This window comes from Giraffa tippelskirchi, chromosome 1 (assembly GCF_054371585.1).
Source record: "Giraffa tippelskirchi isolate mGirTip1 chromosome 1, T2T-mGirTip1v1.2.pri, whole genome shotgun sequence".
Classification (NCBI taxonomy): Eukaryota; Metazoa; Chordata; class Mammalia; order Artiodactyla; family Giraffidae; genus Giraffa; species Giraffa tippelskirchi.
In genome coordinates, this window is record NC_137275.1 from 27,632,704 (window position 1) to 27,651,372 (window position 18,669).

Consider the following 18,669-nt stretch of genomic DNA (forward strand, 5'->3'; position numbering starts at 1 on the left):
TAAAATTTTGACTTAACTCAAATTTTCAATCACTATGTGATTTGAAGAGCTTCCCAGCAAATCTATATATCTCAATTTAAACTTCGTTGGAAATACTTGATCTGTGTGTGTGTGTGCTCAGTCACTCAGTCATGTATGACTCTTTGCAGCCCTATGGACTGAGAGACTGAGCACGTGTGCACGCACGCACACACACACACACACTTTATTGCTTAAAGGACTCCTTGTAAGATAAAATAGCCTAATGCCAATTTGGGGACTTGATTTATAATCTTATTACATAAGCCATTTAGTCTTACTGACTAAAGGAAAAATTTGATAGAAAGTCACAGCTTCAGAAAAAGACAAAAATTGTATGATATTGCTTACATGTGAAATTTCAAAAAAAAAAATGATACTAATGAACTTATATACAAAACAGAAATAGACTCACAAACACAGAAAACAAGCTTACAGTTACCAAAGGGGAAAGGAGTAGGAGATGAATAAAAGAGGAGTTACGGATTAACATATCCTCACTACTATATATGGAATAGATGACCAACAGGGACCTACTATATAGCACAGGGAACTATACTCAAAATTTTAGAATAACCTATAAGGGAAAAGAATTTGAAAAAGAAAAAATTGTATATAACTGAATACATATGTATTCAGTGTATATATATATATATGTATATGTATATATATATATGTATATATAACTGAATTATTTTGCTATACACCTGAAACTAACACACAGTAAATCAACTATGCGTCAATAAAAAATAAAATTTAAAAAAGAAAGTGGTTAAGAATGTGAACTTAAAAAGACAAAAAAATGGTATAATAGACTAAAAGACCCCTGAATGCCTCTTAAGTAAATGCTTATATTCTCAGCTATCAGGGAATGCAAATTAAGACCCAGTGAGATGTCACATCTACTAGAATGGCTAAATTAAAGACTGACAGTACTAAATTTTGCTGAGGATGTGGAGCAACCAGAACTTGTTGATGACTGTGAATAAATAGTACAACCACTTTAGTAGTACATCTGGCAATTTCTTATAAAACTAAGCATACACCCAGAAATTCTACTGCTAGGTAGAACCCATGAGCAATGAAAATGTATTTCCACAAGAAATGTTTATAGCAACTTTATTCAGAATTGCCCAAACTAGAAACAGTAGTGACGTTCATCAATAGACTAGATAAACTAGTGTATTCACTTAATGGAATGCTGCACAATACATACAAATTACTCTCAAACACTGTGTGATTCATTTATATGAAGATCTATGGTAAATGAAACTAACCTGTGGGTAGAATTGACTGGAAAGGAACATGAGTAAATAACAAATGGGAGGGAGATTCGGGAGGGAAGGGACATGGATGTATCTATGGCTGATTCTTGTTGATGTTTGACAGATAAACCACAAAATTCTGTAAAGCAATTATCTTTCAATTAAAAAAATAAAGTGGAAAAAAATAACATTTAAATTAGTTTTATCCATTTGTCAATACTCGGTGAATATACACTTTAAGTTTTGTGGGTTTATTTAAAGTTACAGATTTCACCTAAAAAGAAACAAAAAACCTGAAAAAAAATAAGAGGTTAGTTAATTGTGCACATGCTGATGTATTTAAGGGAAATTGCAGGTGTCTACACCTACTTAGAAACAAAATGCGTCAAAAAATGATGGACAGACAAGTAACTGATAGAAAAGTAAGCACAGTAGGATATTAATAGTAGAATCTAGGTGATGACTGTATGTAATTTTTTTCAATTTTTCCATGTGCTTGAAAATTTTTATAGTAAAATGTTGGGGAAAAATAAGTATTAGCCTTATTCCAAAATTTTTTTTACATTTAGTTTTTGATTTTAAGGACATTTACATGTACAAATGAAAAAATCTTCTATAGAACACATGAAGTCTAGATCTTTCAATGAAAATACTGTCATTTCAACAGATTGCAAAATGGATTTTACTTATCCCTTTGTTGACTTCTAAGACCTTTTGCTTTCATTTGAGACTGATTTTGTGCAAAGGATGAAAGGACTTTCCCTTTCTTTTATTATAGACAATATACCAGAAAAAAAGAGAAATCATAAATATACACCTTGCAAATTGTCTTGCCATAGAAGAAAACCATTTTTTCCCTTTTCTTTTTCCAGGTTGTGGAGCTGTTGTTAGCTCGAGGGGCAAATAAAGAGCACAGGAATGTTTCTGATTACACACCTCTAAGCCTGGCTGCTTCTGGTGGCTATGTGAACATTATCAAAATATTACTAAATGCAGGAGCTGAGATTAATTCTAGGTAAGTTTTATTCTCTCTCTCCAAGTCCCTTAAGAGTGTTATGTTAAAGATATTTGTATAACAACACTTCTTTAATGCCATATTTAGGAAGTGCCTACATTACAATTTTAGAATTCAGATATAAGTATTTAAAATTATTGACATACAATTTGAAAAAATTATCAATTACTATTTCTTACGGAATTGAGTAACTTCACTTTAATAATGAATTAATTTGTTTTTAGTTCAAGTCATTATACAGAAAGTATTCTGGTTCTGGGTAGTAAAGGATTTGAAGTGTGTTCTTAAATAAGTCTACAGAATAAAGAATCTTAATCTTCAGTCATGAGATAGAATTCTGTATTATCATCCAATTTTTCCAGGACATTTAAAAATGTATATTTTTCCTTTTGTTCTTCCCAAACTTCCACCCCCAGAACTGGTAGCAAATTGGGCATTTCTCCTCTGATGTTAGCAGCTATGAATGGGCACACAGCTGCCGTTAAGCTCCTGTTAGACATGGGCTCTGACATTAACGCTCAAATAGAAACCAATCGGAACACTGCCCTTACCTTAGCCTGCTTCCAAGGAAGAACTGAAGTGGTTAGTCTTCTCCTTGATAGAAAAGCAAATGTGGAACACAGAGCTAAGGTAAGAAGAGGTCTGAGATTAGCCTATGGATTTATTTCTTTGACATTTAAGGTATACATAGCAATATGCTTATTATAATTCTAGCACTTTGTAGTAATAGTCATCTCTTACATATATATTTATATATTTAAACAGAAACCATTCTGTATGACTCGGTTAAGCATCACCTCTTTAAAATACCTCAGCAGTTGTTTTTTTTTTTAATCCTCGAAAGAAACAGTGCTTTCTTTATTTTTTAAAAATTTATTTGTTTATGGCTGTGAAAAGTCAATTTGTGGCATGTGGAATACTCTTTGTGGGCATGCAGGAATCTTCATTTCACACGTGGGCTCTTCATTGCTGCAGTGGGCTTCTCTCTAGTTGTGGCCCGTGGGCTTAGTTGTCCTGCAGCATATGGAATCTTAATTCCCTGATCAAGGATCGAACCCACGTCCCCACATTAGAAGGTGGATTCTTAAGCACTGGGCCACCAGGGAAGTCCAGCAATAGATTTTTGTAGGTAGTAATGACATTAGGGTTGTCAGCTAAAAGCTATATACTATCATGAAAGAGAAGAGGGGGAACAGAGCTTCCCCGGTGGCTCAGCGTTAAAGAATCCACCTGCAGTGCAGGAGACCAGGTTCAGTTCCTGGGTCATGAAGATCCTCTGGAGGAGGAAATGGCAACCCACTCCAGTATTCTTGCCTGGAGAATCCCATGGACAGAGGAGCCCAGCAGGTTACAGTCCATAGGGTCACAAAGAGTTGGACACGACTAAGTGACTAACACTTTAACTTCCATATGCCAAGTACTTTCATCGTTTTTTCCTCCACAAATTGACATTAGGCAGAATCATCTGCTTTCAGTAGATGTCACTGAAACTGAGAGGTTAGTAGTGTCAGTATTGAAATTTAGATGTGAATTTTTGTAACAGCTGTATCATATTGTTCCCTCAAATTATTATTCTTTAACATTTTGGTACTTTCTAGTCTCTTAGGTGTTGTTTTTTATTTTTCACTAAACCTAGACTGGCCTGACACCACTAATGGAAGCTGCCTCTGGTGGTTATGCAGAGGTGGGCCGAGTTCTTTTGGATAAAGGTGCTGATGTTAATGCCCCTCCAGTGCCCTCCTCGAGAGATACAGCTTTAACCATAGCAGCAGATAAAGGGCATTATAAATTCTGTGAGCTTCTCATTGGCAGGTATGATATTACCATACTGCACATGTGATATGGGGTTACTAGTGATTACTATTCTCTGTGTAAATTGTGCTATTTAAAAATCAGATGTGATTACTTCTATTAACAGTGTGTTTTTTTTTTTAATGTTTTAAACGTACCTATGTTATTTTCCACCCATCCAGAGCTATGCTGCATTGTTTTTTTCAGTGCAACCTAGAAATACTTTACTTCCTTTCTTGTCTGGGTATACACTTTTGAAGTACTATAATAAGCTGTTGTCAGCCATAGTCCCATCTCCTATACAGTTTTGCAGAGATGTCACCCTAATTCGTGTAAATCTGGAAATAATCTAGGCTTCACCATTGATTTTCTTGTTCTTTATGATAATTAGGGCTTTTAAGTGAGTTATGTAACTGTTCAAGATATGAGATAGAGTCCAGAATGTTTTTTATTTTAAGTCACTTAGAGGTTACCTGACAGTCTTTCAGAGTTGCTTGTCTGCTAAATTGGATTTCCTACTTTAACCTTCCTAAAGACTGTGGCATGGTGTCCTAATAGTAGTATTTAGTAGTAGTCCTGGGCGTTCGTTGGAAGGACTGATATTGAAGCTGAAACTCCAGTACATTGGCCACCTCACGCAAAGAGTTTACTCATTGGAAAAGACCGTAATGCTGGGAAGGATTAGGGGCAGGAGGAGAAGGGGACGACAGAGGATGAGATGGTTGGATGACATCACCGACTCGATGGACATGGGTTTGGGTAAACTCCGGGAGTTGGTGATGGACAGGGAGGCCTGCCGTGCTGCGATTCATGGGGTCACAAAGAGTCGGACACGACTGAGCGACTGAACTGAACTGAACTGAACTATCAACTACTGTTACTTGCCATGAGTCTTATTCACCATGGTGCCCACTGAGTGCTAAACCTTCATGTTATTTTAGGATTCATTCTTTTCCAAAACCATGTAATATAAATACATGAATACAAATAATCTGAAAGATATAGTCACCACATAGGATACTGTTTGTGCTCTAGGATACAGTTTAGTATATTTTGATATTAACAGGATGTATCTTCTTATTTCTCTAAAAAATTTTTACATTTTCTCATGATTTGAAATCAGAATTATGCACAAAGAATGAATTCTTTTTAATTTAAAATTATAAAAGCAGTTATTGATGTATCATTAATTTTGATTTAATGGCTTTTAATTTGATGACATAGTCCATTCAGGTATGACCTAGATCAAATCCCTTATGAGTATACAGTAGAAGTGACAAATAGATTTAAGGGACTAGATCTGATAGACAGAGTGCCTGATGAACTATGGACAGAGGTTCATGACATTGTACAGGAGACAGGGATCAAGACAATCCCCATGGAAAAGAAATGCAAAAAAGCAAAATGGCTGTCTGAGGAGGCCTTACAGATAGCTCGGAAGAGAAGAGAAGCAAAAAGCAAAGTAGAAAAGGAAAGATATTCCCATCTGAATGCAGAGTTCCAAAGAATAGCAAGGAGAGATAAGAAAGCCTTCCTCAGCGATCAATGCAAAGAAATAGAGGAAAACAACAGATTGGGAAAGACTAGAGATCTCTTCAAGAAAATTAGAGATACCAAAGGAATATTTCATGCAAAGATAGGCTCGATAAAGGACAGAAATGGTATGGACCTAACAGAAGCAGAAGATATTAAGAAGAGGTGGCAAGAATACACAGAAGAACTGTACAAAAAAGATCTTCACGACCCAGATAATCACGACGGTGTGATCACTCACCTAGAGCCAGACATCCTGAAATGTGAGGTCAAGTGGGCCTTAGAAAGCATCACTATGAACAAAGCTAGTGGAGGTGATGGAATTCCAGTTGAGCTATTTCAAATCCTGAAAGATGATGCTGTGAAAGTGCTGCACTCGATATGCCAGCAAATTTGGAAAACTCAGCAGTGGCCACAGGACTGGAAAAGGTCAGTTTTCGTTCAAATCCCAAAAAAAGGCAATGCCAAAGAATGCTCAAACTACCGCACAATTGCACTCATCTCACATGCTAGTAAAGTAATGCTCAAAATTCTCCAAGCCAGGCTTCGGCAATACGTGAACCATGAACTTCCAGATGTTCAAGCTGGTTTTAGAAAAGGCAGAGGAACCAGAGATCAAATTGCCAATATCCTCTGGATCATCGAAAAAGCAAGAGAGTTCCAGGAAAACATCTATTTCTGCTTTATTGACTATGCCAAAGCCTTTGACTGTGTGGATCACAATAAACTGTGGAAAATTCTGAAAGAGATAGGAATGCCAGACCATCTGACCTGTCTCTTGAGAAACCTGTATGCAGGTCAGGAAGAACTGGATATGGAACAACAGACTGGTTCCAAATAGGAAAAGGAGTACGTCAAGGCTGTATATTGTCACCCTGCTTATTTAACTTATATGCAGAGTACATGATGAGAAATGCTGGGCTGGAAGAAAGACAAGCTGGAATCAAGATTGCCGGGAGAAATATCAATAACCTCAGATATGCAGATGATACCACCCTTATGGCAGAAAGTGAAGAAGAACTCGAGCCTCTTGATGCAAGTGAAAGAGGAGAGTGAAAAAATTGGCTTAAAGCTCAATGTTCAGAAAACTAAGATCATGGCATCTGGTCCCATCACTTCATGGGAAATAGATGGGGAAACAGTGGAAACAGTGTCAGACTTTATTTTTTTGGGCTCCAAAATCACTGCTGATGGTGATTGCAGGCATGAAATTAAAAGACGCTTACTCCTTGGAAGGAAGGTTATGGCCAACCTAGATAGCATATTTAAAAGCAGAGACATTACTTTGCCAACAAAAATCCGTCTAGTCAAGGCTATGGTTTTTCCAGCGGCCATGTATGGATGTGAGAGTTGGATGGTGAAGAAAGCTGAGCGCCGCAGAATTGATGCTTTTGAAGTGTGGTGTTGGAGAAGACTCTTGAGAGTCCCTTGGACTGCAAGGAGATCCAATCAATCTATCCTAAAGGAGATCAATCCTGGGTGTTCATTGAAAGGACTGATGTTGAAGCTGTAACTCCAATACTTTGGCCACCTCATGCGAAGAGTTGACTCATTGGAAAAGACCCTAATGCTGGGTAGGATTGGGGGCGGGAGGAGAAGGGGACGACAGAGGATGAGATGGTTGGATGGCATCACTGACTCGATGGACATGGGTTTGGGAACACTCCGGGAGTTGGTGATGGACAGAGAGGCCTGACGTGTTGCAATTTATGGGGTCGCAAAGAGTCGGACACAACTGAGCGACTGAACTGAACTGAATTTGATGAATGGAAGTTCTTTGTAATGTAATTTTGAGAGAAATACATTTTAGTCCTATGTATTTTTAAATAATTTTTTTCCTTTAAAGAATATTTTCACAAGTTAATAGTTGATTTTTATTATTATTTGTGTCATTTCATTTGAAAGTGATATTTGTGTCATTTATTTAGGGGAGCTCATATTGATGTACGTAACAAGAAGGGGAACACTCCATTGTGGCTGGCAGCAAATGGTGGACACCTTGATGTGGTTCAGTTACTGGTGCAAGCAGGTGCAGATGTGGATGCAGCCGACAACCGCAAGATAACTCCTCTTATGGCAGCATTTAGAAAGGTAGAGATCTTTCATTCTCATCCACTTGGATGTTTTTCACTTAGACTAGGAAGTTCATAATTTAATTATCACTAAAGACCCTCATTTTAGGAGCTAACAGCAAAGATAAAAGCAGTAAGATAATAAGCAAATAATCACTCTGATGGCAACATTGAAAGTTAGATAATAGGTATCCCAGAAAAGCTATCAATAGTATCTGTATTGGATGTCAAAGCTAAATAAACTTTTAAAAATTGTTCTATGTAGAATTTTCAAAATCTAGTTGCAGTCTTACTCTTTTGCCAAATATGAATCCGACTAAGTAATTAATTACTTATTTATGAATGAGTGTTTTCTTGTATTAGCACAACAGAGAAAGTTTTAACTTATATTGATTTTATTTTTAATTATTCACATTAATTTCTAGGGAAGAAAAATGAAATTTCAGCTGCCAATATTTGAAACCTTCAGAAGTAGAAATAAATTTTGTTAAAAAGAAACTTTCTTTAGTGGCTAGCATAGAACTGTATATAAGTTACTTGATTTAATGATTTGGTTGATTTCCTAAATGCAGGTCTGATTTGTTATTTGGAAAGCCAGTTTATTATTCTAGGGATTATAGTTTTGAGTTTTGTCATTCCATAGGTAAAATCTCTTACAGATTCCAAATTATTTTGTTGTATTGAAAAATTGTTTTAAAAAAAATCATCTTTTCCTTTTTTCTCTTATTAATCTCCCATTATTTATACCATCTCTTCCCTGGGTGTTGCAGGCTACCTTCCCATTGCTGAATTTTTTTACCTTGCTAATCATAGTTATTCTCAGTGACTAGCTCCCTCTTCAAACAAGCTAGCATATCAAGTTTATCTTCCTAACCATTTCACTCTGTTAGTATCCTCTTCAAGAAACTTTTCCTGACTCGCTAGTCTCTGTAATCCTCTGAAATCGAATCTTAGTTTGTTTTTCAGAGAACAGTCTAGTGCCCTTTGAACTCATCTCCCATTGAGTCCCTCATGTGATTTTCTACTTGCTTGGTCTTTTTTTGTGTCACTGTCTCTCATATCACCTTTGTTCTCATCTCAGGAATGCCATGTCCTTCCTCATTTTTCTAAAATTACTCATTTCTTGGGTGCAGTGTAAATCTCCCCTTCTACAGAAACTCTTCCCATTCCATTTGAGCTCACATTGAAATACCTTATCTCTTAAAGATTATAGAAATTCTACAATTTGTTATTACCTTTATCATTTATTTTGACAAATATATTGTTATTATCTTAACATATAACATGGATATGCCTCATGTTTCCAAATAGACTTAGCTCCTTAAGAAGGGCACTTATCTTTTATATCTTTCATTATTCATTTCATTACTTTTTTTCTTATTACCTACTGTGTACAGTTGTACAGATTCCAAGTGTTGCATTTTGTACAAAGTGTAATAATCAGGGATCTACACACAATCAGGTAACTGAATTGTCCCATATAAATATTTTTAAATACTGTAGAAGTGTTAGTGAGGCATCAAGCAAAGGTACAAATGCCATTTAAGGTATTCATTAAAAGATACAGGTAGTTTTTAAAAATTAATTAATTTATTTTAATTGGAGGATAATTACTTTACAGTATTGTGGTGGTTTTTGCCATACATCGACATGAATCAGCCATGGGAGCACATATCCCCCCATCCTAAATCCCCCTCCCACCTCCCTCCCCATCCCATCCCTCTGTGTTGTCTTAGAGCACCGGCTTTGAGTGCCCAGCTTCATGCACTGAAGTTGCATTAGTCATCTGTTTTACATATGGTAATATACATGTTTCAATGCTATTCTCTCAAATCATCCCACCCTCGCCTTCTCCCACATAGTCCAAAAGTTTGTTCTTTACATCGGTGTCTCTTTTGCTGTCTTGCATATAGGGTGGTCGTTACTGTCTTTCTAAATTCCACATATATGCATTAATATCCTGTATTGGTGTTTCTCTTTCTGACTTGCTTCACTCTGTATAATAGGCTCCAGTTCATCCACCTCATTAGAACTGATTCAAATGTGTCCTTTTTTATAGCTGAGTAATATTCCATTCTGTATATTACCACAACTTCTTTATCCTTCATCTGCCAATGTACATCTATGTTGCTTCCATGTCCTAGCTATTGTAAACAGTGCTGCAGTGAACATTGGGATACATGTGTCTCTTTCATTTCTGGTTTCCTTGGGGTATATGCTCAGCAGTGGAATTGCTGGGTCATATGGCAGTTCTAATTCCAGTTTTTTAAGGAATCTCCACACTGTTCTTCATAGTGGCTGTACCAGTTTGCATTCCCACCAACAGTGTAAGAGGATTCCTTTTTCTCCACACCCTCTCCAGCATTTATTGTTTGTAGACTTTTTGATGGTGGCCATTCTGACCCATGTGAGATGATACCTCATTGTTGTTTTTATTTGCATTTCTCAAATAGTGAGTAATGTTGAGCATCTTTTCATGTGTTTATTAGCCATCTGTATGTCTTCTTTGGAGAAATGTCTCTTTAATTAAAAGATACAGGTAGTTTTAAAAGATGCAGATGAGAAGGAAAAAAATAAAGGCAACAGAGGAAATATACTGACTATAAACATATGTTTATCCGTCTGTTTAGAGGTGTTGTGTCAGTAATAGTATAGATTAGAGAAAGTAGAGAGTCTCTTGAATACTCTATAAAGATTTTTAACATAGTGAATTTTGTCAACAGTAAATAATATAACCATCATTCAAGCTTTAGGCAAGTGTATCTTATTTCCTTTGCATTACCTAGTACAGTACTATCCATTCAGTTTTTATCTGAAAAAAAAAAGAACAAAATTTTTATTTCTACTCTTTTGATGCTTAAAATTGAAATAGAATGCTAAGTTCTAATGAGTTAGCTGGGGCGGTGGAGGGGGGGAGGTGAGGTTTTTCTTTCACACATATCATGTATTTCTTCATACTGACTTTTGGTTATCTTTTTTAAAATTCAGAATGGTTTAGACTAACACTGACTGACTGACTAGAATTTTAGCTCAAATTATCCTGTATCTTTTCAGGAGTTGGAATGAAAATTAACAGTGTAGATTTATCTAATTCATTAGAACCAAAGCCTGTCTCCTTTTTTTTGTTTGTTTGCTCAGTCGCTCAGTCATGTCTGACCCTTTGCGACCCCATGGACTGTAGCCCGCCTGGCTCCTCTGTCCATGGAATTTTCTAGGCAAAAATACGGGAATGGGTTGCCATTTCCTACTTCACTTTTTTATTTGAAATGTCAGTAATACCCAACTTAACTCTTTATTTTGTGGCACTAATGTCATTGAAATCATTATTCAGACAGAACAGATTTTCTGAATTCTGATAGAGTGTTTTCAATCTGACATTGATATCTGTTTTTTAGGGTCATGTGAAAGTGGTGCGCTATTTAGTCAAAGAAGTCAATCAGTTTCCATCAGACTCTGAATGTATGAGATACATAGCAACGATCACTGATAAGGTAATACACTGATTAAATTCATCCCCACTCTATGAACTTGGGATCCCATTTGGCTTTTATATATTTGTATATTCCACATGAAGAAAATAAGCCTTAGTTTGGGCAATAATGTGTGGCATATAACTATTTTCATTTATGTAGTATTTGGGAATGAAATATGCTATTTAAGAAACTCTTTGGATTATTTACTTACCTAATGAAGTAATAAAACATTTTCTATGATAGAATTACTTTGGCTTTTTAGATAGTACTTAAGCTAATTTAATTTTAATGTTGATACTAAACAACCTAAAGCAAATTATTGTTACTATTCATTAGTGATATAATTTATCCAGACTGATAACTCTTCTGAGAGGAACAAGTCAGTGAATTTTTTTTATACTTAAACAAAAATTAGCATAGTACTTTTACTTATGGTCAAGAAAACTCTTAACATGTTCAACATAATACAAAAATCAGACTGTCAGGTTAAGAATGAATTCGCTAGGATTTTTTGCAGGAAAAGTGTAGAACATAAAATAAATCCCTTTAGAATTCTAATTGAAATCAAAATATTGGAATGAAATCCTAAGACATGCCTCTGAAAAATGTAAAAATGTCTTTCATTTTCTCAGTTATTATGTGATAGCAACTTTTCTCATTAATTTTTGATTTAACATAGCTAATGCACTGTCTTGCCTGCCTCTAGATTTTTTCATGAGAATTAGTATTCCTACATGTCATTGGTCTCTATGTGGGGGGACAGAGATTGAAAACAAAGCTTTATCAGTATGGAAATATCCCTTTCCTGTCAAAAAGTGTGTTCTGAAAAATGAAATCAGAGAAAAGTCTATAAATATTGTTTTTTATGAATGATTCTAGATTAAGAAATTACAGAAACAAACTAAGTATTTGAGAACAGTTCTTGCCAAATAAGTATTCAAAAAAATTTTAAACCGCTTTTCTTTTGTTGACATTGCCGTTTTCCTTTAGGCTATTAACTACCTAACAGATTATTGCAGCTCTATTTGCAGTATGATTTCTCATATTTAAAGTTATAGGACTAAATAATTTTAGTACCAGTCAAATGGATATTATTTTGAAGAACAGTAGAAGCTCATTGCTTATGTATTTTTAAAAATATACCATTTAAATTATGTTTTTATTTGCACCCTTTTTGCCCTACTGTTGATCTTTATTGCTTAAGTTCATTTGAGTACCTTATTTAATATTTTCATGTTTTCAGGAATCTCTCTAAATGTTAATTTTTTGAGGTTAGAAACATCTTAATTTTTTTGTTTTAGGAGATGCTGAAGAAGTGTCACCTTTGTATGGAATCAATAGTACAAGCCAAAGATAGACAGGCTGCTGAAGCAAACAAAAATGCCAGCATTTTATTAGAGGAGTTAGACTTGGAAAAGGTAACCTTTGCATATGATAGCCTTTACATATGAAAAATATTATCTACTTTTTTCCTTTCTGCTTTTCTTCCTCCTGATTTGTAATCTGTGGTTTTTTTGCTTTGTTTTGCTTTTGCTTTAAATTATGTACATGGTTTTCTCTCCAAGTTTGGCTCCACTGGTAGAATTATGAGTATTTTAAATATTATGTCATTAAAATAGTTTTCTTTATAGTTAAATTAACAAAATGTTATTGTAGAAATTGCATTGATCTGGAAGTGAGAGAGCCTAGCCTCTAGTGCTCAGTTATCTCGATGAATGTTCTGTTAATCCCCATCCAAATCTCTTTCAGGCATACTACAGCATCATCCCCATTATTCCTGCAGGGAGTAAAATACTCCAAACATTGTATAGTCTGGACAGTCCCATAGCTGCTTCTTTACTCTCTGTTCTGTCACTAACTGTCCTCTAGAATGTAATATTATAGAAATAGTAACCATAGCAGGAAAAGAATTGTTTGGTATTGAATATTATAGAATATATATTCTGCCATGTTTTATCTTTTTTAAAAAGGTTAAAAGTGCTATCAAGTTTAACATCAGTTTTTAAATATGTAGTGATAGTGGGGCTGGAGCACTGACCACTTCCCCATGCAGCTGAAAATCCATGTGTAACTTTAGAGTTGGGCCCTACATATCTGCAGTTTCAAGTCCATGGATTTCAACCAACTGCAATTTGTGTAGTATGCTAGTACTTATTATTTTAAGGAGTTCACATGAAATGGGCCATGTTGAAGCCCATGTTGTTCACAAGTTAGTTGTATATTGGAATATTTTTCATTAGAGTCAGGTACATTCTTTTTGATTAGACTTACTATGTTAAGCTACATATTTCATCTCACATGAAGAAAATAAAATTATTTTAAACATTTTTTTCTAAAGTCAATGTGAAAATACTTTATTTTCTGAAAAATATATTTAATATTAAGGTTTTTCATTTAAAAAACTTTTCTAGTTTATATTCTGATCAAATAAAAATTAGCTTTTTTGGCCACTTTGAGGTTTTAATTGAATATGAACACATTGTTTTAATCACTGTAACAATTGTTACAGTGATTGTTACAGGATATTATAATACAGTATTATAGTATTATAATATCCTGAGAACAGATTGTTATAATCACCATAACGATTACTTTACCTGTCTGGAAGTTAGAGAGCCTAGCCTCTGTAATGCTCAGTTATCTCAACTAATGTTTTCTTAATCCTCATCCAAATCTGTACTACACTGATCCTGGACCTTGTAATTTGTTGCCAACAGATTTATCAGAAGTACCAAATGCACTAGGAAGACATACACTACCAAGGCATAACCAGCTAGTGAAATATGACCAGTTGCATCTAGTATTTATTTAATGTTTACTAAAATACCAGGCAATATGTAGGGCCAAATTATATGAGAGAATATAAATTATTTGAGTCTTCTCTGTGAAAGTATTATTACCCTCATATTACAGATGGAGAAACTAAATCTATGGGATGTTAAGTAACTTACCTAATCTAGGATAGGATTTAAATCTACTTCTTTTCTATTCTCAATTCCCTGGTTTCCTTGCTCCCCTTAATTGAAGTCAACCTGCATTTTAGTGCTTCCTCCTTACAGTATTATAATATCCTGTTTTTGCATTACTCTCTCATTTTGAAGTGTTAGAATCTCTAAGTATTATTTAATGATATTGTTTCTTTTTGCATTGTTATGAATCTTAGAAGGGCTTCCTTGGTGGCTCAGTGGTAAAGAACCCGCCTGCCAATGCAAAGGACACAAATTTGATCCATGGATTAGGAAGATCTCCTGGAGAAGGAAATGGCAAGCCACTCCAGGATTCTGGCCTGGGAAATCCAATGGATAGAGGAGCCTAGAAGGCTACAGTCCTTGGAGTCTCAAAGGAGTGGGGCACGACTTAGCAACTAAACCAAAACACAGTCGTAGAAAGCATCCTTTTTTTAGCTGAGACATAAATGTCTGTTTTTAAATAAAATTTTTGTTTCATCCCTTTGTTGTTTATACATTACATGAAATACATTTAGGAATATACTGTAAGCCTGTGGATTACAGAGTCAAACAGCATTTAGGCATATGTCCAGTTGTGCATGTCTATTTTTAATCAACATGAATGGGTTTTTCTTTGTTACAATATGTGCAGTGTAAACTGTGAACTGTGCAAAGTTGCCTCATATTTTAGTCTCCCTTTCACATCTTTCTACTCTTCTTCCCTTCTTTATTTCCATGTTCTGATATTCTGAATACTGCATTTTACTTAACTTGTTTGTCTCTCTCTACCACTAGAGTGTATGAACCACAAAATGATGCCTGGCATGTTAGTAAACATTTGTTGAACACATAAATATCCATGTATATGAAGATAGTATACTTTAAAAATAAAAAAAGAATCATGTGAACATAATACTCTAATACTTGCTTTTCCCACTCTCAATAACTGAAAAATATTGTTAATTTATAGTGATTTATAACTGCATAATATACTACATGGTAAGTTTCCAGTATTATCACTACACATAATGTTGCTGTAAACATTATTATACATATTTTGTTATATTTTGGCACTTTTATTTTTATGGAATAAGTTTCTTTCTTCACATGAGTCAGTCAGTATATTTTAAATTTGATACTTCCAGAATATTTCCCTAATACCATCAGCAATACATAAATGTTGTTTCCTTGAATTCTTGCCAGCCTTTCTTAACCTTGATGTTCATGCTTTCAGAGCCTCAGATTTAAAGCAATTCAAAAGGAACTTCTTTCAGTGTCATTGCATATTTCCCCATAATATTAATTCTTAATCATAAATTAATTAGATATAAATTATTCCACATGTATTGATACTTTATAAACAGTTTTGAATGAGAGTGATATATAGATAGAATTTTAGATTATGGAGGAGACTCTTCTGCCTGAACTGCAGCTTCTTTCTAGTGTATATGGTAAATTATCAGATTGAGATGTGTTAGGGTTTGTTTCACTATTTTTTACTTACGATTTACATCTAGAAAAATACACCTTTTTGCCATTTGAGACTTGGTACATTCTGGCTCCACCATTTCTGATTTAGAAACGTCATTGAAGTTGGTCTTATCTAGTTTAACTTGGATGTTCTACATGGATAAATTATTACTTTGATCAACCTTTCTAATTTGAAAATGTTGGTTAATAGGTTTGTGAAAATTGCTGCTCAATACTGCTTGTTATATTTATCAGATTCCCTTATTCTTAAGCAGCAAACATTTGATTCACTGACTGTTTATTGTGTGCAAGAGTTCATGCTCTAGAGCAGTTCCTCTGGTCTAACTATGGAATACTCACAGTAAGTTGCTTGATCTCTTAGAATATTAACAACTAGGTTGTGTTTTGGGCTGTTAGAATCCATGGTGGATGTTATTGGTCTGCATTTTTAATGTTTTTACCCCTGTACTTTATCACTTATTATTTCTCCCCTCTATAAACTTTGATTAATCTTTTAGGGAATTATGTAGGGTATATTTTTAAAATATTTCTAATACATTTTTTTTTTTTGCAACTACTGAACCGATTCATATGCCCACCTCACAATCACAGTTTTATACATTTCATTCTCTGATTATCATGTCTTATCTTTTCAGCTTTACTCCCTCTAGAGTAAAGCTGCCTCCAACAATCCTGAAAACATTCTGTCTACCAATAAATTGTCGGATCCATTTATAATGCCACCCTTCACTGGCCTGACTCTTCTTTCTCCTTATTCTTACCTGAAGCCTAGTAACTGTAAGTGTCTAAGAGAAAAAAAGCTTCAGTCTTGATGACTAATTTTACTTTAAATGTGTGACAGTGAACCCTTTAATGCTGCCCAAGAGTCATACTATATATTTCCCTAGTTTATTCTGCCACTCATGTAGACCATTATTTCTCTCTCCTTTAACCTGTGACATCTAGTATATCCTCTTTTTCAACCTCAGTTGATGATCTTGCATCCTACTCCAATCAGTGAGAAAACCGAAGCATCAGAAGAAAACTGCCAGAGACTTCCCCCGACCCTGTCTTCCCAACCCACCAACCCCTGTACGCATATACTTCCTACCAGTTACTGGATAAACTTGTTGTAACCAATCCCTCCATTTGTGAACTAGATCATATTTTCTGTCTGCTATAGCTTACTCAGAAACGTTGTAGCAATTTTCTTTTCTTCTGTATCATTTTGCTCTCTTTCCTGGATCATCCTCATTGTCATGCAAATTTATTTATCCAGTCTTAAGAAAGCTTTTGATTTCTTCAGTACTTCTCCCTTGCCCCTGTTTCTTTGGCTGCAAGCCCATTTCTTTGCTCCCACTTGCAACAGAACTCCTTGTCTCCTTTGGTAATTTCGAATTCCTTTTTTCTTGAATCTACTCCTGCTGGGTTGTCACTCCCTCAGCTCTACCAAAACTATGTTTTTGTGATCTCCCACAGCTCTACCAAAACTATGTTTTTATGCTCTCCAGGGATTCTCATGTAGCTAAATCCAATGATTACTTCTCTATCCTTATCTTACTAAACCTAGTAACACTTGATATACTCTCTTTACTTGGCCTCCATTACATTATACACTCTTGGTTTTTCTCTTAATCTTTCTGAGTATTCTTGCTGTGTCTCTAGTTCCTCCTCATCTCTCCTCTTAGTGGGTAAGCCATTTAGCTTTTTACAGGATCTTCTTTATCCATTGATCATCTCATCCTGCTTCTTACCTTTATGTAATAGCTGATCTGAAATCTCTTATCTTTAGCCCAGACCTCTTCCCTACACTGGAGAAGGAAATAGCAACCCACTCCGGTGTTCTTGCCTGGAGAATCCCAGGGACAGAGGAGCCTTGTAGGCTGCCGTATATGGGGTCACACAGAGTGGGACGTGACTGCAGTTGACTTAGCAGCAGCAGCAGCAGCAGCTTTGCTACACTCCAGTCTCTCATATCCAGCTAGCTACTCAGCATGTCCTTGTGGAAACCTAATTAAACATCTCATACTTAATGTCCAAATATGAACTCCTGATCTTTGCCTACTCCAAACCCACAACTCTATAACTGCTTAGGCTAAAAATCTTGATACGATCTTTGATTTTTCTCCACTGTGTTGCAAAATTGAGTGACCTTTGCCTTGGATCTCTACCTGAAATCCTAGTCACTATTCATCACTTCTCACTCTGGTTCAAGTCATTAATATCATCTCTTACTTTTATTTCCACAGTAGTCATTTAACTGATCTCCCTGATTCCATTGCTGCTCTGCAGTCTGTTCTCTGTTTAACACTTAAAGTAATCATCTTGTATCACTTAGACCAAATCACTCTTTTGCCCAAAACCCTACAGTACCATTTCACTCAGAGTAAAAGATAAAGTTTTTAAAATGCCCTGTGGGATGTGTCTGGTGGTGAAAGTAAAGTCTGATGCTGTAAAGACCAGTATTGTATAGGAACACAGACTGTTAGATTCATTAATCAAGGTAAATAGGATGTGGTCTAACAGGAGATGGCAAGAGTGAATCAGTGAACTAAAAATGGATGGGAATGGGTGAATTTAATTCAGATGACCATTATATCTACTACTGTGGCAAGAATGCCTCAGAAGAAATGAAGTTGCCCTCATAGTCAGCAAGAGTCTGTAATGTAGTACTTGGATGCAATCTCAAAAACGACAGACAGAATGATCTTGGTTCATTTCCAAGGCAAACCATTCAACATCACAGTAATGTAAGTCTATGCCCTAACCACTAATGCTGAAGAAAGCTGAAGTTGACTGGTTCTATGAAGACCTACAAGACCTTCCAGAACTAACACCAAAAAAAAAGATGTCCTTTTCATCATAGGAAACTGGAAAGTAAAAGTAGGAAGTCAAGAGATACGTGGAGTAACAGGCAAATTTGGCCGTGGAGTACAAAATGAAGCAGGGCAAAGACTAACGGAGTTTTGCCAAGAGAACACACTGGCCATAGCAGACATCCTTTTCCAGAGACACAAGAGACGACTGTACATATGGACATCACCAGATGGTTAATACCGAAATCAGACTGATTATATTCTTTGC

The 18,669-nt window shown here is 35.5% G+C and overlaps 1 protein-coding gene across 22 annotated transcripts in view; it reads left to right on the top strand.

The window, feature by feature from the left end:
- ANKRD17 (ankyrin repeat domain 17) overlaps nt 1-18,669 on the top strand; it is a 180,789-nt gene that overhangs the window by 131,178 nt on the left and 30,942 nt on the right. For all 22 annotated transcript variants that reach the window (XM_081586784.1, XM_081586786.1, XM_081586770.1 and 19 more), the window contains 6 exons: nt 2,156-2,298; nt 2,715-2,928; nt 3,935-4,110; nt 7,551-7,713; nt 11,090-11,185; nt 12,469-12,585. In XM_081586784.1, coding sequence (XP_081442910.1) covers nt 2,156-2,298; nt 2,715-2,928; nt 3,935-4,110; nt 7,551-7,713; nt 11,090-11,185; nt 12,469-12,585 — 909 coding nt within the window. The remainder of the gene's footprint in view (nt 1-2,155; nt 2,299-2,714; nt 2,929-3,934; nt 4,111-7,550; nt 7,714-11,089; nt 11,186-12,468; nt 12,586-18,669) is intronic.